The sequence below is a fragment of the Anopheles arabiensis genome, chromosome 3 (genome assembly GCF_016920715.1).
Source record: "Anopheles arabiensis isolate DONGOLA chromosome 3, AaraD3, whole genome shotgun sequence".
Classification (NCBI taxonomy): Eukaryota; Metazoa; Arthropoda; class Insecta; order Diptera; family Culicidae; genus Anopheles; species Anopheles arabiensis.
Genome location: NC_053518.1, coordinates 50,703,592 through 50,725,160, shown reverse-complemented (window position 1 = coordinate 50,725,160; position 21,569 = coordinate 50,703,592). Strand labels below are relative to the sequence as shown.

The 21,569-nt window shown below is 39.1% G+C and overlaps 1 protein-coding gene across 5 annotated transcripts; it reads right to left on the bottom strand.

Moving 5' to 3' along the window:
* Positions 1-642: 642 nt before the first annotated feature.
* Positions 643-20,230, bottom strand: LOC120900312. 5 transcript variants are annotated; one of them, XM_040307129.1, is made up of 7 exons: positions 20,148-20,230; positions 19,889-20,013; positions 14,480-19,812; positions 14,057-14,378; positions 13,693-13,912; positions 1,056-1,520; positions 643-886 (listed from the first exon to the last, which is right to left on the bottom strand). In XM_040307129.1, the coding sequence occupies exons 3-7, from the start codon at positions 19,749-19,751 to the stop codon at positions 740-742; spliced, it is 6,426 nt and encodes a 2,141-aa protein (XP_040163063.1). In that variant the 5' UTR covers positions 19,752-19,812; positions 19,889-20,013; positions 20,148-20,230; the 3' UTR covers positions 643-739. The 5 variants fall into 5 exon arrangements, with proteins under 5 accessions (XP_040163063.1, XP_040163065.1, XP_040163067.1 ...); XM_040307131.1 differs by lacking the exon at positions 20,148-20,230 and adding an exon at positions 20,105-20,142; XM_040307132.1 differs by lacking the exons at positions 643-886; positions 1,056-1,520; positions 20,148-20,230 and having other exon boundaries at positions 13,801-13,959; positions 19,889-20,141.
* Positions 20,231-21,569: the final 1,339 nt, after the last annotated feature.

Sequence of the window (21,569 nt, the reverse complement as noted above, 5' to 3'; positions counted from 1 at the left end):
CATTGCTATAGCAGCGCATTTAGGCAGCGCATTGCTAGAACCAAACAATCGTGTTGTAATCAAAATAATTTAGAGATCGACGTGGAGAGCCAAGTTGTTAACCAAAAGGAGAAATATCTGAAAGTTTTATAGATAAACAGGTGTCCCCCGAGATACAACTGTATTTGGAACCGAAAAATTATCCCAAAGCAAGGCGTAAGTCGAAATAGTCGTATGTCGAATATCTGTGAACATTCAGTTTTTAAGCGAAGTTGAAGAGTCGGAATCTATGATATTGTGTATTTTATATAAAATAATGTTCGATAATGTATTAATAGTACTCCAAAAGCCGTTTACACGATACAGATATTTATGAACGGGTAGTTGTGGAATCTTTGGAAATATGAGTGTAACGGTTATCAGCACGGAAATTAAAAAAATACATCATTTTTTCTCAATGACCAATTTAAACTGTCAAAATCAAAATCGTCGTATCTGCGAATCGTCGTAACTCGAGGGGGTCGTAACTAGGGGGACGCCTGTACATGAATGGTAAAGAGCCCCAATCAAGACAGCAAAGATCCACACCCACAATCAAACTTACATGAAAAACAAAGAACCCCAAAAAATCATTTCTTATTTGAATAATGAAATCCAATTTTGTGTGTTTTATTAATATGTTTATAATAAACACCTATTTTTTCTCATACATCTTAGCATACATACTTGAAGAATCAACAACATCATTTGCAGGAATTAATTATTGTTTAGATTGTTTACTAATTGGTATAACCTTCAGACGCTTGAAATTCAAGGCATTGCCAGCTACATTTAGATCTGATGCTATCGTCGGTTGAGATAGAACTATACGCTGCGATTGCACCTTTTGCGATCCTCCATCGGCGTTCTGTAATTAACAATAAAAAAATTAATTAACAATAAAAGATACACTGTAATGGAATAAAATTATATGCAAGGCATCAACGATTTGAATAAAAAATTGGATTTTTGGATTGAATAATTGCACTAAATCACATTTGAAAACTTTTTGTATTATAAAAGTTATTAATACTTACATTACTTATTTCAGTACTTGAAGATTGTATTTTGACAAATGATTTATCTTCCATACTCATCGCACCTAATGGTTTGTTATTAGCAGCTACATGTGGCGTGAAAAGAATGGCGCTTCCAGCAGAGCCAAGCTGTTTACTTTGCTGTTGTTTCTGTGGAGTTTGCTGAGGATACTGCGTCTGAGCTTCCTGCGTTTGTTGCTGTTGCCTTGATTGAGCTGTAGTGCATCTTCCCGCACAGGCTGTTATTGCTGTGGTGGAAGTTTTAACTCCACTTCCTGCACCGCTGGCGCCTACCGACCCAGCCGAAATAGTTGTATGTTGAGAAAGTTTATTTAATGCCATTGGTGGTACACTTTGCACCTTTAGCAAATTATTACGAATCATGAGAGTTTGAATTTGTCCTGGAATTACACTGTTTGTGCATGCATTATCTCTTCTTGCCGTTGAAGGTAAACCAGGTACATTCTGTTTGAAAACAAATACAAAAGATATATTAATTCATTGACATTAGAATACTACCATCGGATTAATTAATTACAGCGGTACTCCTCATAACGATTTTTTCTTGTAAAGCCTGCGTTATAGCCCCAGTGAAATTGAACGTGAAATGGTGAAGTGGTTTGCTGGTACATTTCATGATTTTTTTTATCAGAATAATGCTTATCGTACATAAAAATAAAGGAAATTTTATTCCCCAACCATCTAGACTATAAACAAAAAATTATTTAATAAATTTAATGCATTTCCTTAATGGAAATGTTCAATCAAGAAGTTTGTTCAATCCAAATTAAAAGGACAAGGAGGAAAAATTGTAGAAATATTGGTAAACAGCATTGACGACATTTTGTTAAGAATCAATGCACATTTTAAAACACTCGAAGACATTGGGAAATGTCGAAGACAACGGAAAATAAGCAGCGGATAAGAAGAAAATATTAAAAAAAAAGAAATTAAGAATAAAAAAGAAATAATTAGAAAAAATAACAAAGAGCCGGAACATAAAATTAGAAATTAAAATCGTGGTAATGTTCATTGAATTGACGCAAACAAATTAGCCACGGGTCGTTAATGCCAAACGCTGTATTGCGGAAAGGTATTTCAAGAGCAGTCCGATTTCTTTAACACCTGGAAGGAACATACCAACTAAGTTGGGAAAGCAAGTCTGGAGCATCTATATTCCCTCGTAACAAATTGCTGATAAATGACACACATGGTTTAGTTCGTCTAGATTTGAGGGTGTCGAGATTGAACAATATGCAACGATCACTGTATGACGGTAATGCGGTGGTGGAATTTCCTAAGAGGCGACGATATAAGCACCTAGTGAAGCGCTTTTGCACGCCTTCGAGTTTGTTTTTCCAACCTGTCCTGTTAGTACAGAAGACAACAGAAGCATACTCAACAACAGGGCGCACTAGGGAACAATACAATGCCTTAAGGCACCTCAAATCGGTGAAGCCCGAAGTCATGCGAAAAATAAGGCCAAGGTTTGAATAAGCTTTACCGATGACCAATTCAAGATGACTATCGAATGATAGCCTTTCGTCTAACATAACACCTAAATCGCGAACACGTGACACCCTGTTGATAACAGTGTTTTTAAGAACATAATTGTGAATAAGAGGGGAATGACGACGACAAAAAGAGATGACGCTACATTTACTAGGGCTCTAAGAAGTTTGACGCACTCTAGGAATAGAGGGAGTTAAGAAGAGATTGGAGTGCACTGCAATCATCCTCTTGCATCACTGGACCAAATATTTAAATGTCATCAGCATATAGAAGGTGGTTAGGAGATGGAAGAATAAAACTAATGTCATTTATGAATAACAGAAACAAGAGGGGACTTAGTACACTTCCTTGAGGGACACCAGAGGAATTGGAAAAAGGTAAAGAAAAGGACGATCCGTAACTTACATGAAGATTTCTATTAGAGAGGTAAGACCCAATCCAGTCAACGAAAGACGTAGATAAGCCTAATTTAGAGAGCTTCATCAACAATAGTTTATGAGATACTCTATCGAAAGCAGATTTAATATCAGTATACACTGTATCAACTTGGTAACCTGTATCCAAGTACTGGAACAATTTGGATATGAACGACATAAGGCTAGAGGTAGTGGAACGTTTTGGCATAAATCCATGCTGAAGCTTCGATACAAACAAAAGCTCAGAATGAACGATGATTTCCAATACCTTGCCACTAGCGGGAAGTAGGGAAATACCACGATAGTTGCTTAGTTCAGATTTACTACCTTTTTTAAAAATAGGACAGAGCCAACCTGTTTTCTATAGAGCAGGGAAACATTTATGTTGAAAGGAGAGATTGAAAATGAATGTCATTATGAGAGCAATAGCGTTGGTGCACTTTTCAAGGATGATTGCAGGTATACCATCTGGGCCAGGAGAATAAGAAGGTTTTAAGGACAATATAGCTGAAGCAACAATTTCGACGGTACAATTTAGGGAACGGGAACACAAAACATCACGAGGAGTAGTAGAAGGTCCACCCTTTAATAATTTCTCATCATTAATGTAATCAGAGTAGGCGATGGAGAAGTGATCGGCGAAAAGTGCACATATCTCTTGTTCGGAACATGCTGTTGACGAACCATAAGACATAGTACTGGGCAGACGATGATTGTTACGAAGGGAAGAGATATAGCTCCAGAACTGTGTTGGGTGAAAAGTAAATCGGTATTGCAAGAAAGCTATGTAGGACTTATAACGGGCCCGAATATAAATGCGATACGCCGTTGGTGCATGTTTGAACAGTCGTTTAGTGTGTGGATTACGGTATTCTCGATAGTCGCGTAAGTAGCGCTGCTTATCACGTTTCATGGATTTAAGGATTGAATTGGACCAGGAAGGAAAAGAAGGGGCTTTACGTAAAGGACAGCACAATGGGAAAGCTGAAAACACTAGCTGTGTGAAAATAGAGACCGGTTCGTCCAGCGATGGTGCCGAGTGCACACGTGACCAAACGGTACCTCACAGCAAATTATTAAGTTTTTCAAAATCACACTTTCTAAAATTATATGAGCGATTGAGGTTCCCTGTATTACTCCCAACATGAGACGACAACTGATTAACGGATGTGTGATTAATAGAAGTACACAATTCTAATGCTGGGTGATGCTGATCTTCAGGTAATAGAGGAGAAGCGGCTAATGAAGGAACACTGACGTGAGACGCGTAGTTATCATGAGGAGAGTAGTAGAAAATTAGGTCTAATTGCACATTCCGATAATTTAAAATGCCACTGAGTTGACGCAAGTTATAAAAACGAATAATGTCGAAAAACGCATCAACGGATGTAGGGGAAATTTGTGCACGAAAATACTGATGTGTTGTGTCCATGAAATATCATGAAATATTGTGTATCCATGAAATATCAGCTCGATTAAAGTCTCCAAAAAGCAGCATTAGATCATGTTTTTTCATCCTCGTCACTATACTATCGATCGTTGCATCAAGTGCACTGAGCGTATTTTGATTTTTGGCGAGAGAAGGGGATATGTAGATTGCACCGATGAAGATAGAGCAGGAAGGAAGCTTGATTTGTAACCAGCACTATTCGAGGCAAGTGCTCGGCGGTATAACCTCACAGGTGTTTAGATGACGAGATGCTGCGATGAGAGTGCCTCCGCCCCGAGAGAGAGAACTGTTGTATGCCGTACGATCGCCGCGGGTTACTGTATACTCAGAGCCGAATAGAAGCGAGGATGGAATGTTCTCATCCAACCAAGTTTCGGCGAGTATGATGATGTTGTAGTCGGACTCCGATGAAGATAACCGCAATTCATTAACTTTGGTACGCACACCACGAATGTTTTGATAGTAAATATTGAGTGTAGTGATGCGCGTTGCGTTCCGAACCTGCCAGGTGCGATCCGTTCCAGCATGCAAGCATCCGGACCGCGATCCTTATTTTTAACCCAAGCAGGTTCAAACTGAACCTGTTGCTCCCACCGTTCTTTGCGATCCGACCTGAACCGACTGTTATCAACGATCTTATCGATCCGATCTGAACTGGCTGCTCTCAGCGTTCTCGGCGATCTGTGCTGGGCCGGTTGCTCTCTGCGCTCTTTGCGATCCGGCCTAGAACGCACGACATTCTACTCTCTTTGTATTGATGAGCTGGTTTGCCGGTTCGATTTAAACCTGTTTCTCTCAGCGTTCTTTTCGATCCAGTCTGGAACGCACGATCATCTGCTCTCTTTCGTACGATGGGCCGATTTGGTACGTACAAAGGAAGCAGGTAAAATCTGAACCTGTTTCTATCAGCGTTCTTTTCGTTCCGGTAAAGAACGGCGTTCTCTTCTCTTTTGCTTCTTTATAGTATGGACGCACACACACATTCTGTCTATGTGAGTGATAACAGCGCAAGCCATACTCTCTCAGTCAAAGAGATAACGGTACAGCAACTGAGCCGTGAAGCCAGAGAAGGATAGAGATTTGTGGGTGGGAAGCTAATCGCCAAAATTTAAAGAGACAATCCTGCACTAGCGGTAAGCGCAATGAATGAAATGTTTCTTTTCTGCCATATGGATGTTATCAGTATAGCTGCGTTATTTGCACTGCATTGTGATAGTCAATGAATTGCTATGTGTCTGGTGCTAAGCTGCTTCATTGCGCATGCATCTCCAATGAACTCGTTTGAATTTTTACTTGAGATCTTCTTTGTGCAAATATTGAGGGTGCATGATACGTTTAGCCTTCCGCAATAATTTCTTTAATGCCGTTTATCGTCCCGTGAAACAGCGCTATTCTTATGGAAAATTAAAGTGCACTACCGGACACTTTCACAAGGGTAGTTCACCGTACAGTATAATGTCAACCCTACAGAAACAACTTAACAGTCAATGTATTTTATATAAACCAATGTTATTTGATGCTATCTGCTTCTATTAAGAAATATTAATTCAATCAGTGTAGTGTAATTTAGACCATACGAAATTTAAAAAGCCGATGAAACTTGTAAGCTTTTTGATTTTGCATCAAAATTTCATATGCGTTGCAACAAATTTTTGATTTACTTCTTTATTTAGAAGTATAAAAAGGGAATAATGATTAATTTTAGTAAAAACAAAAACAACAAAATGCCTTAACCTTTTAATGAAAAAGGAACTGTATAGCGGGCTGCTTAAGATAAGCGTTTATATTTTAGTCGAATAATAGTTTTACACAATCAGTAAACTATTATATAGCATTGTTTTAATTGAAACTGTGTGATTACTGCACAAAAAATATAATACACAATATTCAATGAATACTTCCAAGTTAACCATGTATAAAGTGAGCAACTGAAAAAAAGCGTAACCATGGTAGGTCATCTTGAACCTGCGTTCCGCGTTCCGTTCTTTTTCTCCAGATTGGCAGGTTCGATCCGTTCCTCAATTTTCGGAACTATTCTCATCACTAATTGAGTGTTGTTGAATGTTGCGTGTGACCAAGAAAGGGAGCAATAGTAGACGGGACCATAACAGTCGATGTAGACGGAAAGACAGGCATTGCACATACTGCTGCTACTGTTGATATTGATGTTGTTGAATTAGTTGTAGTAGCTGTTGTTATTGTTGCTGTTGTTACTATTGTTGTTGATGTTGGTATTGTTGCTGACGTTGATGTAAGTATTGTTATAGACGTTGCAGCAAAATGTTCGTCTATGGTGGATTGTTGGTTTGGCTGCGTAGGTTGTAATGCAGTGTCGGGGATGCTGGTGGTGATGGGGACGAAAGATGCGGGGGCGATGAGGTGAGTATTGGTGATTGTGCGTCGATTAGTGGCGGCGACTGTGGAGCCGAATGGTAATCGGTAAATTCACGAAACGCAACTTCAGCTGGCCAGGTATTTTGAGACAGAGCCACATTCTTCAAAGTTGATGGGATGCCGACTTTGAAGGAAACGAATGTTAGTCGGCTCAGATCCGCATCATACTTGGTTAACCGGCGGACATGTAAATCGTTTGTATTGAGCTTAGATTTAACCCAATTTGCCATATCGTCGGGAGTCACATCAGGACTGATGTTGGTAAAAAATAGCCAAAAACGAGGTTCAGGATTAGCCACGGTTTTTATATTAATACCATTATCATCAGTGTTAGTGCCTCGCAATAATGGTTTGTTGCAATTTTTGATTATCTCCCGATGAATATGTGAGTGTTGTCGGAGATGAGTGCCTTCGTATAACTGTGTGCGTGTTGACTCTAAGGCACGGATATTAGTCGGGGCAACAACCCTATTCTCCGTAAAAGGTAACTCTTTCATTAGTTCGACTTTCATTAGTGCCAGGGAATCCGTAATTGTTGATGTTAGTACAATGTTAGTAGTTGATAATACTTGATAACAAGCACACTAGTCAGGCAAAACCAATACAATAGGTTTTACCAACCTTAGATTAATAATCCGATAAAGGACGAGCATCGTTCAAATAACAGCAGCTGAAGATCTCAATCTCAGCAAAGCAATATTAACTGGAGATCTCAGGCTCCACAGAAAAGTAACTTAAGAAAATAAATGTAGGAAATATCCAAAATAGACATCCTAGCGAGGAAATCGGGTACAATATCGAAAATAGGAAACCCACTAGCATAAATATTCTAGAGCAACGCGATCCCAAAAGTGCAATTTATTGCGCTCAAGTAAATAATCAGCACTTATAAGAAACAGAAAACATAATAGCCCGAATTCCACTCATAAAAAATAATAACGATAGCAATAAAAAGTATGAAAATAAATTTTACAATCAAAATGATAAAGGATATGTAAACATGAATTGAATTCTAACTGTAAATTAAAGAATGTAACGCTTCTCCAATGTAACGTAGAGGGCTGAGCCTTACTTTTACCTCAATTTTTGTCGCATCATTAACGTCATTAACGCATTCACAGATGATATGCTAGCGTGTGCCTAAATAAGTGTTCTCTACTCTGTCTGTTTTGCGATCCTGAAGGCGCGTATAGATTTGCAATTTTAAGGTTGTTATTAATGCATACTGAGATAATCCTCCCGTCTACGCTCTTCTCTATGTGTGAGTGTTTCAAACAGAATCCGTTCCGTATGGCTATTGCTGTCCCTCTTTTTTATAATCTACAATTGTATACGTTGTGAAGCCGTTGATTTCAAGATTATGATCAAAAACTTCTTGCATACATACAACATCTGTTTCTAATTTTCTTATAGTCGAATGAAAACAGTCTAATTTAATATTGCTAGATAAATTGTGTAAGTGTATCGATATAATACGAAGGCTTATGCAAATATTATTCATAATGTTTGATTTTTCGTACCTTTTTATATCTCTGAGTGTTTGCGATTATACCTAGTACAGGTAGTCCTCGAGATACACGGTACCTCTTATACGCGTATTCGGAGATATGCGGTTTTCTAAATTTGACAGTTCTTTGAGCAAATTGTACTGATTTATCACATCAATCGTCATATGCGAAATAATGTCTCTTCTGATAGAATGTTGAAAACCATTTTAAAATGTTTAAAACTATTATACTAAGTCAGAATCAAATCTAATAATGAAATTCCATGGAATTAGCCCAACAAACGACATTGTGGAGCGACTGAGACAACAAAGAGAATTGGTGAATTTGATTTAAAAGAGAAAAAATGCAAAAGCAAATGCATTCGTTTCAAAGAGTGATTCCGTGGCCTGACGGGGCAGTTCAGTGGGCATGTATGGTGGCAGACAACGTGTTAAGTGTGGTACCACGCACACACAGCACAGTAGACTGCAATATTGTGATGAAAATTAAACAAACTAATGCAGTTTCTATAACTGTGCATAGATTGGATCAACTCGCTACCGTTTTTTAGTTATAGCTTTTCAAAGTTGACACGATTTTTTTTGCAAAAAAAAAAAAAAATCTTTGGCACAACAACCGCTGTCGGTCAAGGTCTGCGCCTGTACCCACTAGTGAAGTGAGCTTGGTTTTCAATGACTTATTTCCCATAGCAGGATAGTCAGTCCTACGTATGGGGGCACGGTCTGTTCGGGACTTGAACCCACATTACACATGTGTGAATGTGTGCGTTCACTTTCAGCCAGCGCGCTCAGTTTGGTTTTCTCGCAGCGGCTTGCTGGTGTCGGTGTCTCGCTCGCACTAGTGCAGCGAGTGTTCCTCGTGCGTTCCCTTTCTTGCTACCACACAAAATCGTCAGTACAGTTCAAGCCTTCGCAGTGTGAGGCCGCGCGCGTTTTAGCCTAAGTCCCGGGCGCTCGATGTAATTTGAAGTGAAGTGAAGTTTTATTTCGATGCATGCGATTTTATTACGCTGCATATCAAAGTGAACGAAAGCGCACAGCGCACAACGCGCAACGTAAGAAACGAGGGGGAGGGGGTGTCCAGCGCTACGCGCAAAGTGCGGCAACAGCGCAGCGCAAACCGAAAAGAACGCACGGGAGGGGGTGTTCAGCGCAGCGCGCAAGTGCGGCAACAGCGCAGCGCAAACCGAAAGAAACGCGAGAGAGCAAGAACAGCTGATCCGCGCATCCAGCGCAGCGCGAGAAGAAAAAACGGGAGGGAGGGGGTATCAGCTGATCAGCTGTTTTGTATCGAGAGAGCGCCCCGTGTAATTTGAAGGCATGCGAGAGAGTGCTGCGCGCGCTCACTCTCAATTCGGAAAAAAATCACTGCGGCTCGACTATGGCGGACAATACAACTTCGACCGAACCCCTTCCCCCTGTTTCTACATGCCCCTCGCCTGTAAATTTCGCTCTCTTTGTCTGTCGGGCATGCCCCTCGCCTGTAAATTTCGCTCTCTTTGCCTGTAGGGAGGGTATATTTCAGTTAGCCGATCGCTACATCAGACAGCCTCCTGTTAATTTACCTATTCGAGCAGTTTTATTTCTATCATAACAGTAATATAAGAGCAATTTAGCGGTACGAAGTGTTGTCGTTTGTTGTCAGTGAAAAGATGTAAATAAGAACAAAAAGTGTATTGTTTTAAATATCTTTTCGTGGAAAGAGACGTCGTGTGTTCAAAACTGTAAAATGTAAAATCAGCCGAGATATTGCGTTTATTAGTGCTATTTGTGCATCACCTTCACCGGGTGAAGCGGCTGTTCAAGTCGAGTTTGCTAAAAAAAAAAACATTGTAATCGTTTGTATAAGTCAAGGAAAATGATCAGATATAACCATTAAACTATAATATAATACATTTCGTGTTATTTACTCAAAATTTGTCCGAAAAAAAAAATAAAATAGGGAGGAATAGGATCTATCAAAACTGCTCGAATGGGTAAATTAACGACAGCTAATTTACCATTAAATTACTATAAAATTACCTGTAATATAGCGGAAAGATAGTGGTAAATTAAGTTCGATTTGTCTGACTGGGTATCCTAAATTGGGTAATCCTTCTTCTCAAAATGTGTATATTATACAGGTGGGCTTATCCCGAACAATTTGACGAAACAAAATGACAGGAGTGGATTCGATCATATGTTGATGTATGCGTGTGAATTCCAACGGCTGTTGCGGTTGATGTGACGTATTGTGTGTGAAAAGTTACGTAACACAATCGAATGCACTCCTGTAATACGCTCAGTCAAAATGGCGTTCCCGCCAAACCTATAAGCCCACTTAGTCCATATGCCATGGCTATACTGCGTCGCCGAATGCCACGGTTATACTGCAGAACGCATCACCTGCAAATTGGCCCACAGCATCGACACCATCCTCTCACCAGACAGCGATTGCTAGCGTAAACTTTTAAAATTCCTTCGTATCACTAACTCTAACCAAAACTACATTTGTAACAGACAATAAAATCAACGGATCCCAAATAACCAAATCGGCCTTAACCCACTGTAAAGTCACTTCAAACCCACGTGGGTTAGTTGTGGTTGATTCAGTCGTTAACCCATCAATTTTTAGAACAATCGGAGCTGCCAGTTCCGATCTGATGTATTTATCTTGCCCACCCTCAACCCACCTTTTCCAAAAATGCTTTGAGGAAAAGTTTGGTCAAAGGTTGGCTAAGGTCAATATGCTGAACAGGATTTTAACTCCCGGATTGTTTAAATTCGTTTACTTACATCACTGCACTTCAACTTCAGCAATATTATTAGTCTATAAACTATGCACTGACCAGCCAAATGGAAGAGTTAATTCGCAAGTAAACAAACACACATATACACATATTACATATGAATGTTTTACAACAAACAAACTTAAACACACACGTTTAATTGCTTCCTTTTCACAATGAAATAACATTTTAACACAGGTGAAACATGTCGAGCAAATACATTGCCCGTGCAAAAAAACTGACTTCAACATTGAAGTGGCTGCTTCTGTGGCCGTGTGGGTTAACCCACCAAACTGATAGTTTTTTTAGCTTTGTTTGATAGAACTGGATTTTTTGTATAAGAAATTGGTGGCGTTTTCGGTATCTTGGTTATTTGGGATAGCTTTAAGTAAACCGAGATTACCCGGTATAAGGTAACTGCAAGCCACAAATGGCTTGCAAAGAAGAACGTTAAATTTTAAGTATAGAATTAATCTACCGATTGAAAGAGGCGAACGAGGCCAATTGGCTCAAAGTCTCTATAAAAATAAAGAAAAAAACTAGTCCCTACACCCACTTTGCTTTTTCTACTTACTTTCATATGTCGTCATTCCGTCATGAATTGACCTTGTATCCTATATGAACTTTGTATCGTACACATGACGGTTGAAATGACGCATAGACAAAATTATATCTAATAAATGATTTATAGGCTTACCGTTCAAATAGACATAAAGCGACAACGTCGCGCGCGACGAAAAATAGCTTAAAATTTCACTCCGTGTAGATTAAAGCAGCTCATTTGACTCAGTCAACCAACTTGTTTTATATTACCAACTTGAAAACACACAAAAATAGGTTAAAATGTGTTCAAATCTAATTTTTTTGCGTTTGGCATTAATCTAGCTTGTAAAAAAACTAGATAATTTGATTATTTCGGATGAAGCAAAAATGTCGCGCGAGACGAGTAGCTCTGTTTGCAAAATTGAGCTACTTTTCGTCGCGCGCTATATTGTCCCTGTATGTTTATTTGAACGGTTAAACTTATCACGTCAAGCAATATTACACGAAAATAAGTGATATTTTGACGGGAAACCGTGAAATTCGCCTTACACGGAAATTCGACATACGCGGTATTTTGGGGTACCGTTTTTTGTAATGTATCCCGGGGAACTCAAATCAGTATCATTTGCTCAAAGAACTGTCAAAGGGGCCCTTCACGATTCTAGTCAGTTTTTTGTTTGGAGTTTGACAGTTGGAGGCTGAAATCATGTAAACACTCCATACAAAACCACACACAAAACTAGTCTGCAATTTACAGTCTACATTATTCAAGCCTCAAACCTAGAATTAGATTCGATTACCTGCTCGAAAAATGGCAAAACAAGGTAATGTTTACATTTATCCTAGGGTGCATTAAAGAGATCTGATGATGGATTCCAGAATCAAAGTGTATGTAGTCCAGGTGATCTTTTTATAACCAAATGGGAATATCACTTTTTGACAGGATGGGTGAAAACTTTTGTTCAAACATGCTTTCTCGAGGCTTGACCAATATATAAAACACTCTTAAAATCTTCATTCAGCAACAGAAGCGATAAAAATCAGCCTTCTAAATTCATACACCGTGGGATCTGCTGCTATACAATGCAAACAGCTGACAGGCTGAAATTTCATCCTACCATGGAAGGATTTAAATGGAAAGGACCCCAAAATTAGAAACTGCTTATCACCGAATCCGCGTATAAGAAGTACCGTGTATATCGAGGACTACCAGTATTTAATATTTTTTTGACTCACCCTGGGTATAAACTTGTAAATCGTCAGAATAAACACCCAAAGAAGTCGATTTTCACGTTTCTCATCCAAAATACAGCTGATAAATGGATATTTTTGTTCACGTTAAATTTTTAGATTAGATTAAGTTTTGATTAAAAATCCGTTGATCCACTTAGCTATTTATATAATACTTAAAAAATAGCAAATTTCTGGCATCTATGTGGTTTAAATTGGTCAAAAAAGCAATTTATTTTGCATTTGACAATTCTAGGAGCTAATTGAACTGATTTGACACACGAACTGTTAAATTTAGAAAACCGCGTAATGGTGCTATTAGATTAGGTAATAATAGCTATTAGATTTGGTCGTTATTATTAGATTCGGACGTGCGATTTGTCGTCGGACGTTAAATATCAAATCCTTAAAATATACATTTCGTCGGATAAAATCGCATCGGATCAGCGTTGCCACCACCCTTATACGGAAGTCACACGAGGCGTAAACTCAAAAAGTTTACGCTTGATTTGTATGGGAGAGCGTAAACTTCATGCTAAAAGATTATAGGGTTGTATGGCTGAAATCCAGTTTACGCCAAAGTTTACCCTTCGTGTGACGTCCGTATTACTCGAACGGATTAAGCCCATTATACTAGAGTCCACTGTAAACATAGATTTGTTAGGCCGAAAATACACGGACCGGAATTCCTCCTGCTGAAAAATGTATGGATATGACATTTCGGAAAAGTTGCCGTTGACAGTTTGTCTATGGGTTTGGCAGCACGGAGTTCGTGTATCTTCGGCCTTATATGGATATAACTAACGAATGTACTCACCATATCGTTTGAATTTTGCTGTTCTAATGCTGGGCTGATGGAATTTGTTTTTGAAGTTAATAACATTGTGCCAGCAGGTGTGCCTTTATTAACACCGTTGTTATGTAAATGCGAAGTGCTGACTGTAATTCCTTGATTGGTCCCGATCGCCGCATTGTTTGCAATTATTACTGGTTTTCCACCAATATGTGCTATATTTAGGCCACCTGTATTCATCAAACTAAAAGATTGGACGGACAAATTAAAGAACATCATTTGTGACAACTCCTGTAAGGTAAAACAGTAAAGCAGTACAGAAGGAAGTGATGGTTCAACAAACACAATTGCAGTTGCGAGACTAAAAGTCTCTATGAATATGATTTACCTCAAAGAGGATGTGCCTTTCAGCTTAGTTGAAGCAATGTTCCGGACCCCTATAATTTTTGCATTCAATAGATCCGTATTATCTAGCGATGTTTTCGTTTTAGAAATGTTATTTTGTGGTTGTATTGTTGTTGTGGAAGTAATGGCACCGGAACTAAATGATTTTGGACTCTGAGCAGTTGTGAGTAGCTTTACTTGTGGTATTTGTTTTTCAGAAGGTGAATGAACAGGTGGCGATGGAACCGTGTCGTCAATGGTATTGACCTCGGTTACATTTCCTTTCTTATTTCCAGCAATAAGCGAAGCTGCAGATGGCAAAGACTCTGCAAAAAATAGACGGTAGTGAACACATAAAAATCTCGAACGTACATAAACTAGTGCTTCACATTTAATAAGCAATATCAATGGCTTTTATTAGACTTACCATTTGAATCTTGAGATGAAACAATTGTTAAGGGAATATTGTTTTTTCGACATGTACGAGATGTTGATGCTACCGATATTATGTTTCGGGACTGAGGTAAAATGGTGTATTGTTGCCGTACACTCCCCAGTGATGTAGTCCCACTATTTGATAGTACGTTCGAGGCTGATGTTGAAGTGATTGAGCTTGCTGCATTAGAACTAGTAGTAAACTGTAAAAACTGTTGTTGTCCAGTTTTGTTGGTGCCAGTTATCTTCAAAAAAGTATTTAAACCCCCTGTTGAACTGTTTGTCGTGGGCGTAACACCTTGTTTTTGTAAAAGACTCTCCAATGGAATTAGTTGACCTGTGCTAATGCTGGGTGTTACGATTACTTTTGAACCAACATGTGCTGTTAAGTCATTTCGATGCTTATCCAAAACATGGTGGCGAGTTCCTTGGGATAATAGCTTTTCAGACAATCCACTTGGCGTTACTTCGGTCTTAATAACAGTCGTAGTTCCGGTGGCTGTTTTTAGTACTCGCATGGTAGAATTTGGAGTAGATGCGGGAGATTTATTTGTCCCGGAAATGGTAACCGTATTAGCTCCACATATCGTGCTTGCATTCAACATCCCTTGGGGTTCGATGGATGTGAGCATTGTAGATGGATGCATTTTTATCATCTTCACACCAGGTGACGTTTGATTTACGATGCTTGATGAAGGATGTCCAGGAGAATTCGACGATGTAACAATTGTACTGACGGGTCTAATCGTCGAAATACAGTGAGTTTTCGCACGTGTAGGCGTGATTTTGACAATTTGCTGTGACAGTGGTTTCACACTTGAAGTTGGATTGTGTTGCATTTTAAATGATGCTGGAACGGCTGTCGGACTTTCCAACTGAAATGGTGAACCTACACTTACACCTTGTTTCGCATCGTCAGTTGTACAAACTATTTGCTTGGTGATTAAAGACTGTTTTTGATTTTGCAATAGTAAATTTTGAATTATTTGTTGCTGCTTTGCTGGCGTTAGAACTGACTGCTGACCTTTGGTAAGGGTGATAGTACTAAAAAGGTTTGCAGTGGGCCTTATGATTGGTCTATTGGTTCCAGTTTCTGTTACAGTTGTTATACTAGTTGAGTTAGTCGGTTTAATGGCCACTACAGTTGGGACATTACTGCTTTCGCCGGCGGATGATGCATACGCTCTGGTAGAACTTAACATCATCTTTTGTGACAAAACAGTGGTCGCAGGATTTGATTGCAACATTGGAGCTGAATTAGAACTTTGTTTTGAAGTCGATGATGTAACTGAAGAGCTACAATTTGGTTTTTCTATTGCGGCTGATATTATGGTACCACCCTTGATTGTTCGGATTGCATTTGCTGCAGAAGTAGTGGCAATCATAGAAGAACTGTTCATGGAAATGTGTGGTCTTTTTGCTTGTGTTGATAGTTGTGGAGATAACAAAGATGTAGATTGCGCGCACGCAAATGTTTGATTTTTTTGACCTAACGTACCGAGGTTTGTGTTGTTTACCTGGCGGATGGATACTATCGTGCCGCCTATGGCAGAGCTAATTTTTATAGCATCTTTCGAAAACGAACATGAGGACGGTGTAATGATCGGTGATGCAGTTCCAGCAGATTGTACTAATATTGGCTTAGTATTTAGCTTTTGTAAATTATCCACACAATGATTTAAAGAAAAATCAGTCGACGGAGATATCGCTGTACTTGCACCCATGGTTTTGGCAGCAGATACAACCGCAGAAACGATGATCTTTTTAGGAGATTGTGGAGAAGTATTATGTGCTGATAGTTCTGATGTTAAAGCTTCGTTTCCTGTTACTGTACTATGGTTTGATGCTACGTCCGGTCGATTAGATAATGATATTGAAGATTTTGGGATCTGAATTGTCCGTACATTGTTTCCAGAAGATGTGATTAACGTTACAGCATTGTACAATTTACTTGAAGATTTATATATTGTATCAGAGCCAGAGTCTGAAAGTTGATGATCTTGCATGGTGGTATTGATGGACTTTTTGGTGCGATCAGTTTGGCTCGGAGAATTGCTTGCAGTTCTATTCTCATTTCTTGTGTCGACACATGATTGCTGGACAATGCTATTATCCATTACAGTTAGAGGAACTTGTTTTTTCAATAGCGATGTTGTCGACCGTGCTACAGTCACCGTGTTACCAACTATAGTTGTTGGAATATTAATAACAGACGTAGCTGCACTTAAATCTGTGCCCGAATCCATTACATTGATGATCTCTGTAGTATTATCCCGAAGGATTTCAACAGCAGAACTGACTGAGGCAACATTATCTCCACTGGGACCGTTATCGTCAATCTGATGTTGTTTGGCCAAGTTTGAAATTTTTGATGTCGCTGTCGTTAAACTTTCTCGGGACTGTCTCATCGATTTTCTCACAATCGATTTCTTATGTTTGGATAATCCTTGGTATTGCATATGTAACCGCTCAAACTCTTGCTCCGTGCGGTTTCGATGCAAGTAGATCCATATTTTCCGTTTCGCATCATACTTCACACAGGGATCGTGCTCCGTATGCATACGATCCAAAGCACCGCTGACAATGGTCTGCAATATTTGATCGGTAGCTGTGGGGGAGATATACTGTGAAGATTTCAATAGTTCACAAATATCTGCACGAGTGCCTTCGCCGTTAGGCAAACGGGCAGTTGCATCTCGAACCAACGTAAGAATGGTAACGAAATTTGGGCGATTTGCGACTAGCATACTGTGTCCACGGGCCTTCGAAATTCCTGGAGCCTGTGTGTATATTCCTTTAACAGGTCCCACCACACTGTCATACGAGTGCTGTTTGTAAGTGAAAGCCATGTGCGGATTTTCATATCGACATTTTTCCTGTTCACGGAACCTTTGTATTTCCTCATCAGTAGCCTTTCTAACGCTCCAATCCGTAGGGAAAAGTGGTGGTGGTGGTGTCACCGAACGTTCACTAGCAGACCCATCCTCATCAGCTAGGATTGTCATGCTTGATAGCGATGATACAGAAGACTCATTAAATCCGATAGAAACTTCTCCGGCAGATGGCAATAAAATGGAGGACGATGTTGAGGAATAGGCGGAAGATACTAAACTTTTGGTACTGATGTTTGTTTTATTCTTATTCTTCGGTGAAACAGTGACGTGCATATTTGTATCAATTGGCAAGGTATTATTCAAACCAATAATATTGTTAGCCGTAATCGTAGGCATATTGGTTTGTTTGTTCATTTCTTGTTTTCTGTTTTGCCAATATGTGCAAAGAGGAACTAGGCGACTATCAGCATCACGAGACGCACCAATCCATTGCAAAATATTGATGGCGATTTTGTGTTCTATGTACGGTACAAAATCTTCCGGTTGGTTTTGAAATTCTCCTGTAAGAAATTTCACCGCAGATTGAAGAGTTGAATCCCAATCCCCATTTTTGTTATATTGCTCAAACCAATCATTTCGTTCGGCTACAGGACTTTTTGTCCAAGCCTCAAGTTTTTGCATCAATTCTGACATAGTACAACGGTGGTCGGGATTCGAACAAAATAGATCGCGAACAACTGATAAAAAGCAAGCATGAGTTCCACTACTCAACAACAGGTTCATTGAATTATTGTCTCCTATGCTGGTATCCGATGCTTTTTTCGGTACGTCAGGCTGTGCAACGCTATTTAAAACATTTGGATTTAGCGATGTAACAGCTGTCGGCTTTATAGAAAGTTCAGTTTCGTCTAATACATGTTCAGAAAAAGGCTTTAATTTCTCTACAGTATTAATAGGATCTTCACCATTTTCTTTAGTTTTGTCATGGTTTGACGCTGCTCTCGTGCCTTCTATAAACTCATCATGTTTCAAAGCAAGATGGTGTAATTCATTGTCCGTCGAATTTGATTCTGATGAATCATTTGGCAGTACGCTTTTCGATTTCTGATCGGCATCCACTGAAGGTTCTACTTTAATTTCAGTTATATTAATACCTCTCTCTTCTAGATTAAAACCAACCGAATGCTTTAAATCAGCCTGATCAGGAGAAACTCGATGCATTCGGAATAGCTTTTGTGACTTAATCCTAGCTTTGATACCAATCGGATTTTCTTTTGCTGAATCTGAAATATAAACTTTTGGAAGGGGCAGAATTCTTCGGTAGCCTGCAGCTATTTGTGTGCGACTAACTACATCCTTTAATTTAACACCATCCAGGTTCAATTCGGGATGATTAGGCTCTTCCATTTTACGCTTTCTGTGCTGCACAAGTAACTTTCTATAATGATCTTCAGTGACAATAAACAATTTCGGAGCATTGAATATTGTTCCATCGAATGTGTTTCCACCCATTCCGTTGGAAGTATTAACCAAAGCGCTTTTTTTCGATAGAATATTTGGAAAACCCGATGCACCAGATAAATTAGGGTGTCCAATCGTACGATTAGGGTGGCACGATTGTTCGCCTGATTGCACATTGTATCCAAGTATTCTTCGTTGCTTTCGGATGGGAGCAGTTGGTAATGCTTGGAGGCATTCTTCTTCATCAGAAAGGCTCAGTGATAATCCAGCTTCCTCAGATATGCTAACAATTTCACTTAAATATCGTTTTGTAGCAACAGCTTGGCATTTTGCCATGACTGAAGGTGCTTCGAAATCATACTCTCTTTGCCGACGTTTACGATAATTATCCATTACTCGGCCACAAGACGGTAACGCGTGGTTGCTAATAAACTGTAGCTCACTAAACAAAGCAGCTTCGCGTGATATCATTACATTTTGCGCTAAACGACTTAGTCGCTGTAACTCAACCATTCGTCGGTCTTTCGTTGTAGATTTGGCTAAATTTTGTTGCAGTCTTGCTATGTCTACTCGATAGTTTCCCGTCGATAGATTTAGGCGAAAACTTTCCATTGGTTCCTTGTAAAAACGGTTTAGTTCACGCGAAAACAAACTATGAACTATTTTCGTCGTTGACGAAAAATCATCTTTAGCTACCGGTAAGTACTTAGTCAATTTTTGCTGAGTGGCATTTGGCAGTGCATCCCATAGCGAATAGGAAAAGAATTCGTTAAATATGTTACCATTTTCACTGAGATCTTTAGGTAGCATAAATTTGTTACTCAGTAGACTACTTCTTTCCAATAAGCTTGCATTGCTCTCGTCAGAATCGCTTCCGGAGCTCGATGCATACACATTTTCCGTAGCCTTGTAGATTTTAACCATTGTTTCTGTACTAGATTTCTTATCCATCACAAAGCGTCTTCCCATAATTTACCCTTTAAGCCGATATTTTTTACGTTGGCAACTGGCACAGTGCTGAAAGAGAATTCTGCCGGCAGTAAGTTAGTATTATTATTATTGTATTGAATATATCTATTGTATATCTAAAGTCAACAAATACAAACCTTGAAAGCACCAATGCGAATGTTTGCTCTAACTGGTGTTGATTTATGCGTAATCGTTGACCTTGGTTGTTTTTACATTGACATTGCGTACATTAAGACACTATTTTGTGAAGACAATATTGTAACTAAAAGACCGAAGACTATCGTTAATAACTCTCACTCCAAAGATTCAATTATGAACTTGTTACAAAACTAATGTTTTATTTGGCTTCGTACCCAAACATGGAAAACACATTCTATTTCATTTTGTTTGACATACCGATTGTTTGTGACCAAAGTCTATATAACAGCAATCCCCCACATACATGGTTTGTCGGCGTTCTGGCACCAATCGAACAAGACAAACAAACACGACTTTGTGCGATAAACGTTCTATCATTGCCCACCCAAGTGACATTTGCTCGAAATTGTTTTCCCATATCTGCTCGATTAGTACTCGATACGCCTGAAATTGTGCCAAGATTTGGTGTGTTTCTAAATTAGACGTTCCTCTATCTTTGAATGATGCCGTCGAGGTCATTTTTTATTCATAGCTATGGTTTTTTGATGAAATTCAAACGCTAATTTTGTGTGACGTTATTTATAAAAAATAAATATTATTTAAGAATATAGTGGGAACATGACCAACTATAACGATAGGAATTATCATTCCCGAGCGAATCTAGAAAAAAGTAACGAAAAATCCGCATCACAGTTGATTTTAAAGGACTTTTTCTGAATTTAAAGGACTTTTTCACAAATTCAGTTTTTATTCATCCAGCTGTCAAAACTTTCCCACGCTTTTTGATCAAATGTTCTGGATAATTCGACCTCTGTATTATATACACCAAAGTGAGTGTATATATCAGGTGGGCTTATGGCTTATGGTTCTCACCAATACATCGACACACAATTTCACGGTTTGTTCCATAGCAAAATCTATTTCCCAAGCGCCACAGATTAAGCTTAAACGACTGGAAAATTGAATATCCATAGAAAAAAAATGAAAGCTCCACAGCTTCATTGGTTTGATCAATAGATGGCGTATTACAACTCATCATTATATTGCTATCCTTTTCTTGCAATGTGTTTCGACAAGTTTCATCTTATCATGACCTATATAGCCTTCTAACTTTCAGAGCAAAAATCTTTATGAATGGTCATGTGGTCAGATACGTGGGTATCAACACCAACGACCATTACTCAAATCTCACTTGCTTCAGTGCTGGTGGTTTCCGTTGGAGTTTAGTATTTAAATAATCGTATCGCCGTTCTAGTTCTAGCGATGCATAACTTCAATGCGAAACCATACAACAGTACAGAGGAAATGAGAAAGCTTTCCTCCAAGCGAGGAAGCTCAACTGGTTGGGTATCCCAAAAACAGATGGCGCCACCAACTTTTTCGCTATTTTTAGAATGCATGAGTCGTTTGCCTCTCTGCTAAACGAAGTCTTTCTATATTCCGTTTAGGTAGAGAACTTGAGTCGTTTAGAAGCCGTTTAGTGGTCGTTTAGTGGATTTGTGGCACTTCCCAAGTGTCAGCTAGAACGCAATAATCTCACTGAAAATGCTGTCAGTCGCTGTCAAAGCATGCTGTCAGTTATTTTCTCAGCAGCATTCTCGGTGTATGTAGAAACGCTCGCTGTTTTGGTTCAAGGTGGATTTAAAATATCAGGTGGTGGAAAAGCGCCTTTGGGCGGGT

Excerpts from the sequence above, each read along its gene's own strand:
- LOC120900312 (XM_040307129.1), bottom strand. The coding sequence starts at position 19,751 with ATGGGAAGACGCTTTGTGATGGATAAGAAATCTAGTACAGAAACAATG. Across the intron at positions 13,913-14,056 it reads AAAGGCACATCCTCTTTGAG|TTTGATGAATACAGGTGGCC; the intron begins GTAAATCATATT and ends CCAATCTTTTAG. Across the intron at positions 887-1,055 it reads CAAGTACTGAAATAAGTAAT|AACGCCGATGGAGGATCGCA; the intron begins GTAAGTATTAAT and ends TGTTAATTACAG.